The following is a 13,505-nucleotide window of genomic DNA, read 5'->3' as shown; positions in this document are numbered from 1 at the left end:
AAACTTGCCTTCAAAACACTTCAATCTTTTGAGGATCTGAGAATGGAGATAAACTGGATTTTTCCCATATTTTTTCTCACCTGGGCCTTTCAAGATCAATTTTACATCAGCAGAGCTTTGACTTCCGAATCGAGGCGCAGCTTCAGCCATTGCATAAATGGATAGAGATCAAAACCAACTCTATGTTATAGAGTAGAATTGAATACCAATGCAACTCAAACTTGCTAGCTCTCAGAATTTAGAACAGGGAGCAGCTTCTGGTGCAATAAAATGGTAAAGTTTATTCTTAATGCTTTAATTTCAATGGTAAAGTTTATTCTTAGTGCTTTAATTTTAACAGTCTATATCAATCACGTCACTGCCCCCTCTTCTTTCAAAAAGAAGATTCCCTTTACTTTAGTAAAAGCAGGCTTGTTAGTGCTATGAAAATCAAGTGGCTAGCACTATCAAAAATAAATTAAGCACTATCAAAAATAAATTATGTTGTTAGTGCTAGACATTCTCTCGCATTAATCTTAGTAGTTTTTTCAGATGCTTTGGCTCAATGGGCACTTGTCCATTGCTAATGGAGAAATGGACATAAAATATGTGTAGTGAACTCATCTTATTTCTATTTCATTTTAGATATAGTTAGCGTAAACGTTTAACATTTTAATTTATTTTAAAATATAGTAAATAGAAAAAAAGTTTTATATTATTATCATCTATTATAAAAATCAATTAAGTTAAATAGAGAATATAAATCATAAAAGTAACATATGAATATATAATATTTTTTTATTCGTGGAAGTCTCGTGTTTCATCCCTTTCAAAATCCAAGGATAGAAATTGAATAGATGGTTGTTTTGATGGGTTGGAGTAAGATAAACTTTTACGGGGCAATTTGGATATATTTTAGGATGGTTGCATTGTAAAAGACCATGAATGGCAATTAATAGGAACTACTTTGAAGGATTTGAGATAATGAAAAAATAACAAAGTGGAAGTCATGGTACTCCTTTTAGGCCTAAATTTTTTTTCACAATTCACCATGAAGAAGGTGCAAATTGAAAGTGAATATCAAATTATTATAAATGCAATGATGAATAATAGAGCTCAAAACATGAAAAAAAAATAGAATTCCATCAAATTTGGTTTTTTTCACTATAGTCTTTCCTCTAGATAGAGTCAATTGGGCATTAACAATGGAAGTGGAATCATTGGACAATAATAGTGACGGAGTTAGACAACCTAGGATTATAGGAGGAAATCTCATACTTCTATAAAAAATAGTACCAAAAGAATTATTTCATAAGATTATTATTAATTTATGTTAAAAAATAATGGCATATAACCATTAATAGTAAACATAAAATGTATACAAATTTTAGAGTTTTTGAAATTATCCCTTAGGTAATTTCATCTTTCGCCCTTTATTATTTGAGTAAACATATAACACACACACACACACATACATTTACATATGATCCTAAGGCCAATTTTGTGTGTGTGTGTGTCTATACATATATACATGTATATACATTTAGACATATATACATATGTGTGTCTGTGTGTGTGTGAAACATTCCTTAAGTAAAACAAAATAACTGCCATATCTTTATAAAATTTTAAACTAAATATATCTAAGATAGTTCCAATTTAATTTCCTTACTATAAATATATTAAAGTTATTATATAAAATTTATATTATGTTTTTCATTAAGTGAAAGGACTTTATTTTTTATAGATAAACTAATAGAAGGGCTCGTACCCATTTAATTATAGAGAAAAAACTTATTTTAAACACTTTACATTTACATCCTTTTAAACAGAGCATCTTGCCCCCAGTCGTTAGCCCCTTAATTATGCATTTCATGACGAAAACTTAACCCTTTTGATCACATAACCAACCATCTAACAATCTATGATATTAGTTTACCAAATCATTCAATTGACAAAAAAAATTTGTGCCTTATCAACAAAATGACTCCATACTATTCTATGTATCCTATTTTGAAATACTTGACCTTATATACTATCTGTATATTAACTAAGATGTAGCCCCAAAAAAATGATCCTTCTAGCCTTCTTCCTTAGCTTCCATCTTGTATTCTTATGTGGAGCTCTCTCTTTCCATCTCATCTGCTTGAATCTACTCCTCTAGTCCTTCTTATCAGATGAAAATTGAAACCCATCCCAGAGCCACATTTTCTTCTAAATTTACCAAATCCTTCAACAAGGCTCTTATTTTTCAAGGTTCGTGAGTGCATTTCACCTACGTGATCAAGTCTTTCATGCATCAAGATTATACAAGGTGCCAATTAGAACACCCTTATTAAGCACCATAGAGCCTCTTGTCATCTTGCATCCACCTTGCAAGAAAATAACTTGCACTCCTACATCACTCAGCTTGCTAACTGAAAGGAGGTTTTGTGCCAAACTAGGAATGTGCAGTACACTATCAATCTCCTTCAATTTTCAATCAAGGAATCTAATCTTGACTCTTCTACAACCAACAACCTTCAAGTGAGAATCATCACCTAAATACACCTTCCCACTATCATATTCTTTGTACTTTGAGAACCAACCCTTATGAGAGGTCATGTGGAAAGAAGCACCCGAGTCAATCAACCATGCATCTTCTGATGCATGGGTTGCCAAGGTAGCAACAAAAGAATCCACATCATCTTGAGAGGATTTGTCAAAATTAAAATTAGAGGCTTTCTTGTTTTTCTTTTTCTTTTCCTCTTTATAGTCTTTCCAGAAATGACCGGATTTGCTACAGTTCCAACATTTAGCCTTGTAATTTTTACCAAGAGACTTATATCTCCCCAAAGACTTTGATTTAACCTTCTTGTCATTTTCATGCCTTTCTCCATCATTATACCACAAGCAACCAAGTTCTCCTTTGCATCTCTTCAGATAACAATGAACTGACCACATACTCCATCTTGAAAGTGGTTGTTGTCCTTCTAATGGCCATCACAAAGTGATCCCACAAGTCTGACAAAGAACATAATAAAAACATACATTTTCCTTGATCACATCGATCTTGTCATTGACAAAATTCAATCGAGCAATAAGCATGTTAAACCCATTCATATGATCTGCAACGGACCCTCCTTCCTCCATCCTCAAAGAATACAACTTATTTCTTAGGAATAACTTATTTACCAAGGATTTCCCTTGATAATATCACTAATATTTTTTCAAAGTATAGCTGTAGTATTCACCTCATGGACATTCAAAAGCATTGAATCAATTAGATAGAGTGTTATCAAACCCTTGGTTTTCTAATCCATTTTGTCCCATTCATCCTGAAGTGTATTTTGGGGTTTTGTCAAAGAAACTGCAGTTCATAGATCTCTATCCATGAGTATGTCCTCCATTTTGAGTTTCCATAACTCAAAATTGCTTCCATTAAATTTATCCATCTTTATTCTATTGGATGTGCTTGCCATATTAAACCGACAACAAAGTTATGAAATATTCCTCTGCAAAACTCTCACTGAAACTAGACCAGCATAAAAAACCCATCAACCCAACAACAATAACAAATTTGTCCATACTTTGATACCAATTGAAAGAAAGACTAAGTGTAGAATAATGATTCCAATTGCTAAATCTAACAGGAGACATGATGTAGAAATTGTGTACAAACTTTTAAACTATTGCACATTGGGTAAACACATATACAAAAGATTTAAACAAATAAAACCACAACACTAGATATAAGTGGGAAAACCCTTTCAAGAAAAATCCCACATTCCAAAAGCTCGACTCAATTGTATTATTAGAAACAACAACAATTACAATACAATGCACAGAGCCAATGCTCTCCAGGAGTAGCTACAACAAAGATTTCAAGAACAATTCCGGTTGTATGACAACGCCTTAGAAATAATCAACTTGTCTCTCAAAAAACAACTAAGGCATCAACATATAAATAGAGCTCATCACAAAGAGGTATGTGCCCATGCTTTCCAAAACCATCTTCAAAGCCCAAGAGTTAAGTTGTGTCACAAGAAACACCTTGCTAATCCAATGACACATTGCACATAGCAACTTCCAAAGAAACAACACATAGCTCTTCCATAATGGTTATCTTGCCAAATATAATGGAATTACAACATAGTTAAGTTAGCATGACCAAATAAGTGCCTTCCTTACCTCACATCAATTGTTGATTCTGCATCCTTTCAACTAGAGTAATAAGGCCTTGAACTTTGTGAAGAATTCTTGAATATTTTCAAAAGTACTTGGATCCAATGAGTTGACCTCATTTTCAAGAATGTGACCTCGCATCTCATCTTGCTTCCCAAAAAGAGTCACCAACTTAGTCCAAACCTCATTTGGTTTTGTGCATGCTTTGACATGGAACAACAATTCTAGAGACATATATAAGCATAGAAGACCGAAGGATCCATCCATCCTATTGAAATATTTAAATTTTTCAATTGTAGAATTATGTTCAACCTTGATAACCAGGACTATTCGATACAACCCTCTACTTCTAAGCTGAAACAAAATATTATGCTTTCATTTGAAATAGTTGTTTGGTCTGAGAATACAAGATGCTAGAAATTCCTTTCTTTAAGCTCTAATTTTTTGTTCTTGCAAAAAAAATTTTACACTTCATCTCCCTAGCTCTTAGGCTTTGATACCATGTGAAATTGTAGTTGTAGTTGCACAATAGACTATTGATGTGACTAGAAAGGAAAAACTAAAAAAAACTTATAGAAAAAATTACAAATAGGGCTAAAAAATAGAGTTGCATCAAATAAAATTCTCTATTAATTGAATGCACAAATTTCATACATTACAATGAATAGTAACTAACACATTACAGATGCAATGCATGTAAATCTGATGTCAAATTGAAGAAGGTGGAGAGAAAGTGGATAGAAACTCCTTTGTTAGCTTATGCATAAACATATGCAACACAATTTCATCACAAATTACGGGAGCAAATAGAGTGTTATGCAGTCATACAAAAATTTGTTGCTAACAATTAGTAACCTAAGAATAAGTTTCTTAACACCTAGAAATATGTTTTAAAGGGTTGAATAGGATCTACTAGGTGACTAAGTCAACAAGAGTATAGTGTGAGTTGAGTTAGCAAATGCTAACCTCACCTCTTGAGTAAATTCGAGAGGGAAAGAAACACGATATGTTAGGTTGAAGAAATCATGACTTTCACAAATAGGTCTTATAATAAGGGTTAAAAATAATAATACTTGTGTGAACCATATAGAATTCATTTCTTAAAAGTGCATCTAAAGAAAATATATAATAAAAAAAACTCTGCAGATGTGTTTTAGACTTGTGAATTAAAAATACTTTCATTTATATAGAATAGTCATATTAAGTTTATGGTTAAAACTCAATGAAAAATCAATAAATTAAAATTATAGAAACATTATATTTAATTTCTATCATACTAAACCAAACAATTAATTTAGTTGGCTTTGTATTTTTTTATGAGTTAATCAAGTGATATCGACTAAAGATGCCCCTCCATCAATATGTAATGGAACACCATAAGAAAGTTAATTTTGTAAATTTTGTAAAACATTGAACCATACCTTCATATACTACTCCAGATCATCGAGCGATTGGATTTAATAGTTGCGTTAGACACAAAAAAATAAACAAGCCATCTTTTATCAGCATCACCTTAACTTGATGTCCTTACCAAAATGAACATTATTAGAGTAGAACATAGAATTGTATCCTCTCTCTTATTATCCAAAAAGAAAATGAAATTATTTTAATTTGAATTGCATTCTCGACAAATCAAACCCTTATGATAACTCAATAAAAGTAATGCAAGTAGTGTTTACATACATCCTCCTTGGTAAAGGCCCCTCCATGTTGACATTGGTTGTTCAGTATAGTTTCAAAAAAATTTTGTGTTGTGTCTAGAAGAGGCATGACAAACATAATTAAAATAATCATATCAAGTTCAATAGGTTTTTGAACAAAGAAAACCCTCAAAAATTGAATACATTGAATAACCACATAACCTTTGACATAAGATAACTTTTATGAAAAGAAAAAAATTAACCCAATAATTTGTTAATTTTGTGAACACGGCAATAAAAAAACCCATTTTAATATCAATTTTTTAAAATTCATTTATGATTATATGTCAATAATAACATTTTTAAAATAATATAATTTTCACCTTTTAAATATAACACTATAAGAGACACGAGTCAGAAGCAGGAATACTTCATTCAAAGCTTTCCTATCACACCAACTCTAGATTTATAGAGTAGAATTGAATATCAATGCGATCCAAACTAACTCTCAAAACTTATGGTGCAATTTAATGGTAAAGTTTATTCCTAATACTTTAATTTCAATGGAGTCACAACTCATCGCCCGCTTCTTTTAAAAAGCAGGTTCCCTTCGCTTTAATAAAAGAAACATTGTGAGTGCTATGAATGTTTTTAACTGTCATAAATAAAGTGCTGTTGTTAGTGCTAGTGAATCTCGTACTACTTCGTAATTTTTAAGATGCTTTGGCTCAATAAACACTTCTCCATTCCTATTGGATTCTACTTTAACATTAACTTTAAATTTAAAATAAAATTAGTAATTTATAAATAAAATTTATATTATTATTGGTTTGAAAATAAAATATTTTAATTTATTTTAATAAAAAGTTAAAGTAGAATATTAAAGTCTTATATTATCATCATGTACATATAAATATAAAATATTTTTTTATTTATAAAAGGTTTTGTTCATCCACTACAAAATCAAGGAATCAAATCAAATCAAAGGCTTCTTTGGTGGGTTGAGAAAGCTAAAATTTAATGGGACAATCCAAGTATATTTTGGGCTAGTTGCATTGTATAAATTCATGAAACAAATTTGAGAGGTGCTACTTTGTTAAAGTGTGTAGGATAAGGAACATATAACAAAGTAGAAGCTATGGTGCTCCTTTCACGCCTATGAACTTGTTAACACCTAAGCATTAAGAAGGTGTGAATGGGAGGTGGATTTCATATTATTATAAATGCAGTTAGTAAGAAAGGGACTAAAAAACTAGAAAATCAACTACATGTTGATGTATTACATCAATTGTATATCATTGCCCTCTTCTTTTAAACAACAAATTATCTTCGCTTTAATAATAGTGAGTTTTATTAGTGCTATGAAATCAAATGGCTTTGATTGTTTTATACTATAAAGATAAAATGATCTTGTTATTGCTAGCCATTCTCTTACATGGTAGTTTTTTAGATTATTTGACTCAAAACAAATAGTCTATAAAAAATCTTACCATTGAAGGAATTAACATGCAATCAATATGTGGAGTTAACTTAATCTTATCCAATTAAACTAGTTCATAATTCAATATTTATATTATTATTAATTCCAAAATTAAATATTTAAATTTATTTTTAAATATATTATAATTTTATAAAAAAGTCATATTATGGAAATGCACATAATAATCTGTCAACTTAAATTATAAAAAGTTATATATATATATATATATATATATATATATATATATATATATATATATATATATATATATATATATATATATATATATATATATATATATATAATTCTCTTATTATAAAAATTCTTCTGCTCCATCTCCTTCAAAATACAATGAAACAAATAAAATGGATATCTCCTTGTGTGGGTTGGAGCAAGCTAAAATTTGATGGGCCAATTTGGGCATATTATAACAAACCATGAAGAACTTCAATAGGTGCTTCTTTGAAGGGTTTTGGATAAGGAACAAAAATAAAAGTCACGGTGCTCCTTTTAAGCCTAAAATATTTTCATAGGTAAGCAATAAGAAGGCGTAGATTGAAAGGTAAATCTCAATTTATTGTGAAGGTGGTTCAAAACTAGAAAATCATCAAAAAAATTCCCCCTTTTCAACAAAATATAGGCCTTTAAACTTAAACACATTTATAGAGAAAGGAAATATTATATTTGTGTATTATCCAATATTAGTATTAATTGTGATACAAGTTGTTATTTGAAGATAAATTAATACTATGGTTACAAAAATCTCCATCATAGTGTTAAATAAGATTAAAAATGTGAGATATCAAGAGAATTGATGGATTATTTGAACTCTCAAAAAAGTACATGCCTACATACATCCATGACATCTCTAGGTGTATTTCCATCTAACATCCCTTTTAAATATTTCTCCACAATTTCTCAGCTTTTGGATAAACAATTTCTCAGCTTTTCAATAAACAAACATCAACCAATATTTTAAAAACAACTAACAAAATTGCACGAAACCCTCAATATTGAGGAAAGCCACATGCTCACCTTAAACAATAATAATGCATTTTAAATTGAGATAAAAATTATAAGAATTCTTTATGCTTTTTTCAATTGAGTTATTCAATGACTAGTAGGTACAAATTATTATTTAATAAATTATTTAAAAATTTTACTATGCATAGATATAATTGCACAAGTTCTTAATAATTGAATATTTTAAATTATAATTAAATATCTTATATTTTCATCTTTAGGTGCATAGTGTCGTTGTTAAAACATTTCGTTGGTGAAGCAATCATCAAGGTTCAAATCCTTGTTGGGCCATTGGGCTCGTAGGGCTTGTTCCTTCGTTGAGATTTTGAGCTCGCAAGTTTCAACAAGTGAAGTGTGGGGATGAGGTCCCTTGTTTGTGGCCTCACTGTTTCATAGATCTGGGTTAAAAGTGTTGCATTTTCTAGTTATTTATAGTAGTAAAAGGATAATCTAAAAAATCTTCAATGTTTTTGATTCATCCTAGTGTATTACATAAATAAATCTTAAAAGAACTTAAGCTATTTCCATTAGATTACTTTTTCATTAACTACAGTGGATGCAAAATGAGACCAAAAATAATATACATAAGATTTGGTCAAAAAATGAATGCACTAGAAAAAATTGAAGATATAACGATCAATATTTTTCTATTTAGAAAAGAATACATTTTTAGAAAGGTAATATAAAGTTAGAAGTTATCATGCAAATTTTCATATCAACATTTATAAATCTGCAAACTTAGTGGAAATTACACTAAACCCTTAATTTTTTTTTTATAGTTTTTGTAGAGAACATGCCTTTGAGCACTTAATTTCTTTTTAAAGTTTTTGTAGAGAACATGCCTTTGAGTATTAATATACAAATCCAATCCTAATGGTTGGTAGTTTTTAAAGAAATAGATATCATAAGTGCATGTTATAAAATTCACATATTATGTTTTATTTGGACCAAAAGCTAGTTTTGGTCTCTTTTTTGCCCCCATCTTTATGCACATGCCCATGTGTTATATTAAATCTTTTCATAAGACATAATATTCTAAACTATTCCATGTACTCAATGATGAACATTTTTAGATGATGACCCTAAATTGACACATTTTTACATGGCACTAGCAATTGGTTTTCAAAACATTGAATGTGAGATGATAAAAAAATTAGTTGTTTGGTTAATATTAAATGAAATAATGTAGTTCGATGAAGTCATAAATTATGTGCTTATCCACAAAATATAAAAGGTGCAAATGGCATTTATATAGCCTATACTATATCTATTTCAAGAACATTTAGGGGGGCCAGTTTGATGTCACTCGATCAATTCTCAATCTATGCAAGAAAATAAAAAGTGGTCCATCAAAACAATAAAAAAATTACTTTTTGATATGTAAAAATTCTTAATTCATAATTAAGAGGGAGATCGCTCCAACCATTTTTAAATATGATCTTATTTTGTAGTCCTAGATAATCTATCGAAATAGTCACTATAGGAGATAGTTTAAAAGTCTCAATTATCTTTCAAAGATGTTCAAATGATCATTTAAGTAAAAGGTATCTAACCAAATAGCACAAATTCGAAGACGTGAGATATAGTTTCAATTTGAAGAGGGTGCAATTCATTCTAGGGAGCTTTGACTGCATGTGCATAATCTCATACAGAAGAATTGACAATAAATTTAAATTTTAATACGATTATGAAGTAAAGAATAGGGATGTTTTTATTGAATCTTTAGTAGTTTAAACTCTTTACTTTAACCTTTCCAAAACTATTTTATAGAAAAATTTAATCAATATGAATTAGATGACCATATAGTGTTGATATGTTGGTGGTTACAATAGGTATTTCCTAATTGGAGAAATTTTTGGTGGCCATGGGTAACCAATGGCTTTTTATTGTGCTTACAAAATGGTCTACTAGTGACTAGTTAGTGATAGAGTGATTGGCATGCTATATCCCTTCTATTTTTGGAGTTGAAAACCCACAAAACTACAAGACCTACAATTTTGATGTATTGGCCTCCATATATTTGTTTTTTGATTAAATAAAAAGATTAACAAACTTTTTCAATTTTTCTAGATGTAATGATGATACTATGACAAACTAAAGATTAAAAGATGTTTTAGGAAATAACTCTAGATTATATTTCTCATTGCATGTATGAAAATAAAGACGATTGTATAACTTTTGCAGAGCATATATCCATGTTTCTATAATATTCTAATTTAGATGAAAACATCATTGAAATAAATATATCAAATATCATAGGCTCTTGAGTAAAGAATGATAAAAACTCGATGTTTTTTTTTACAAATATATATCTCCATTACCAGCTATTAATGCTAAGAGACTGGTTGTACCCCAATACCCTATGATAGACGTGACTCAATACCTGAGCCCAAACATCTAGAAATGAAAACAAAATGTAGAAACTCAGAAAATTATTCAAGATTTAATCAAACACAGTATGGCACTACATTGCTGTAGATTTGGAATGGGCACATTTCAGCAGAAATTTAGACAAAGCGAATGGCATAGCCATGTCGATCCTATTCAATTTGTAAACCTCTACCAATAATACGCAAATACGTTTCTGGTCTACCTGAGGGAGGCTCAAAACCACGCTAAGCACTGCTTTATCAAACTCCTTCAATTTTTTAATTGGGGAGATATGGTTTCTGAATGGCCTATTGTAATTGAATGTTCCAATGATTGGAAGCCAAGTTGTGAGAAAAGAAACTCGAGAAGCTCGTGAAATTATTATCTTTCCGTCTCCTGTGGCCTTCATAAACCACATTATAATGTCGAATACAGCTTCAGTACAGGGTAAATTGTTTGCATCTTTCATAAATTCTACATCTTCACAAAACGCCTTGAGTGCAGCTTCGAGTATTCCTCCATCACAGTGTTGGATAAGATTAAAAAGCAGCGTTAGAGTTGAGAAATCACGAGAATCGACGGATGCTTTGAACTCTTGCAAAAGCACACGCCCACATACTTCCACCACATCTCTAGACGTATTTCCCTCTAACATCCCTCTTAAATCTTTCTCCACAGTTTCTAGATTTCTGTATGAACTCAAGCCGCTGCATTTAATAAGAGACACCATTTCTTGGATAATCTTCTCCACAAAATTTATATGGTCATCGTCGTTATCCCAATGAAGTCTGGCATCTAAATCTGGTAAAATTTTCAGTTTCAATCCCTCACAAGAGAGCACTTTCAGAATTTGCATCTTCTCCTCGGCACTCCAACGAACTGCTTCCAAATATCGCATGCATTTGTTGATGCACTCATCAGCCGACATTTCAGAAGCAACTAACAGAATTGCCAGGCATTCCTTGATACTGAGGAAATCCACATGCTCACCATACATGATTTCAATGCATTTTAAATAGTGATCAAAGTTATGAGAAGTAGTTACCCGCATTTCGGTTGATTTATCCGATGACCAGCGGTTGGAAAATCTGCTTTGAAAACATTTCAATCTTTTGAGGATCTGAGAATGCAGATAAACTGGATTTCTTCCGTACTTCTCATCCCCTGGGCCTGACAAGAACAATTTCACATCAGCAGAGCTCTGGGTTCCGAACCGAAGCCGACTTTCTGCCATTGCAGCATAAATTGATACAGATGACCCCTTTCTATCAAAACCAGCTCTAGATTTGCAGAGCAGAATTTGAGACCAATGCTAATTCTCAGAATTTGGAACAGGAGGCGGCTTCTGGTGCAATATAATGGTAAAGTTTATTCCTAATGCTATTATTTCAATGGAGAGTTCACATCAATCATAGGTCATTGCCCCCTTCTTTTATAAAGCAGATTCCCTTCGCTTTAATAAAAGCAAGCTTTGTTAGTGCTATGAAAATCAAGTGGCTTTGAATGTTTTGTACTATTAAAAATAAAATAAAATGAAATAAAATATCAAATAAAATTAGGAGTTTATTATTAATTCTGATATAAAATGATTTTTTTTTTTTTTTAATTTATATAATAGTATAAAAAATCTTACATTATGATCATGTATGTTAAAATCTATTAACTAAAATGGTAAATATAAATTATAAAATATATAAAAAATTTAATTTATGAAAATGTTCTAGTTAACTCCTTATTCCACTTAAACTTAAGATACCAAATAAAATTAGGAGTTTATTATTAATTCTGATATAAAATGATTTATTTATTTTTTTAATTTATATAATAGTATAAAAAATCTTACATTATGATCATGTATATTAAAATCTATTAACTAAAATGGTAAATATAAATTATAAAATATATAAAAACTTTAATTTATGAAAATGTTCTAGTTAATTTCTTATTCCACTTAAACTTAAGATATCAAATAAAATTAGGAGTTTATTATTAATTCTGATATAAAACGATTTATTTATTTAATTAATTTATATAATAGTATAAAAAATCTTACATTATGATCATGTATATTAAAATCTATTAACTAAAATGGTAAATATAAATTATCAAATATATAAAAAATTTAATTTATGAAAATGTTCTAGTTAATTTCTTTTTAAGATCAAACGAAAGAAATCAATTAGATGCTTCTTTTGATGGGTTGGACAAGCTAAAATTTGATGATTTATATATATAGGAGATGTGCTTATGTAATTTCTATATCGATATATTGTCTTCATTATCAGAGAGAGGTAAATGTGCAAACAAGGATATATCATTCAACGAAGTGTTGAGAGTTTGGTGTTGTAGGGTAGACATATGTTCTTAACCGGAACTATAACCAAGCAATAGGAGATGCTATTTCCATAGTTCATTTCCTCCGGATTGTAGTCCGATGATTATGTAAGTCAGTGAGACTTCTCTTTTGTGTTGAGGAGCGTCTAGGCAATTGGTCTGATTGCAACTGTAATCCCTATTGTAATATTTTCACATACTATTACATAAGTATTATCTAATTGTGGGTAGGGTTTCTCTCCATAGTTTTTCCCTTCACCGAGTTTTCCATGTCAAAATATTGGTGTTGTGTGTTGTGTACTTTCATGCTTTATCTTTCACTGTGTTGCCTTCATTTTTCTCTAGTAGGAGGTTTATAATCTACAATAATTGTTGAACTTGTGGAAAACTAGTTCACTCCCCCCTCTCAGTTTTCCTTCAATTCATTCTAACAATTGGTATCAGAGCAAGGTCCTCTTTGCAAAATCCTAACCGCTTGAGGAGATCTGATGGCATCAAGTTCTTCATCTAATTTA

The 13,505-nt window shown here is 30.3% G+C and overlaps 1 protein-coding gene across 1 annotated transcript; it reads right to left on the bottom strand.

The window, feature by feature from the left end:
• Positions 1-10,750: 10,750 nt before the first annotated feature.
• On the bottom strand, positions 10,751-11,890 carry LOC131058342 (uncharacterized). The gene has a single exon (XM_057992212.2). The coding sequence runs from the start codon at positions 11,888-11,890 to the stop codon at positions 10,751-10,753; it is 1,140 nt and encodes a 379-aa protein (XP_057848195.2).
• Positions 11,891-13,505: the final 1,615 nt, after the last annotated feature.

Source organism: Cryptomeria japonica, chromosome 3 (assembly GCF_030272615.1).
Source record: "Cryptomeria japonica chromosome 3, Sugi_1.0, whole genome shotgun sequence".
In the NCBI taxonomy this organism is placed as follows: Eukaryota; Viridiplantae; Streptophyta; class Pinopsida; order Cupressales; family Cupressaceae; genus Cryptomeria; species Cryptomeria japonica.
This window is presented reverse-complemented; position numbering and strand designations above follow the sequence as displayed.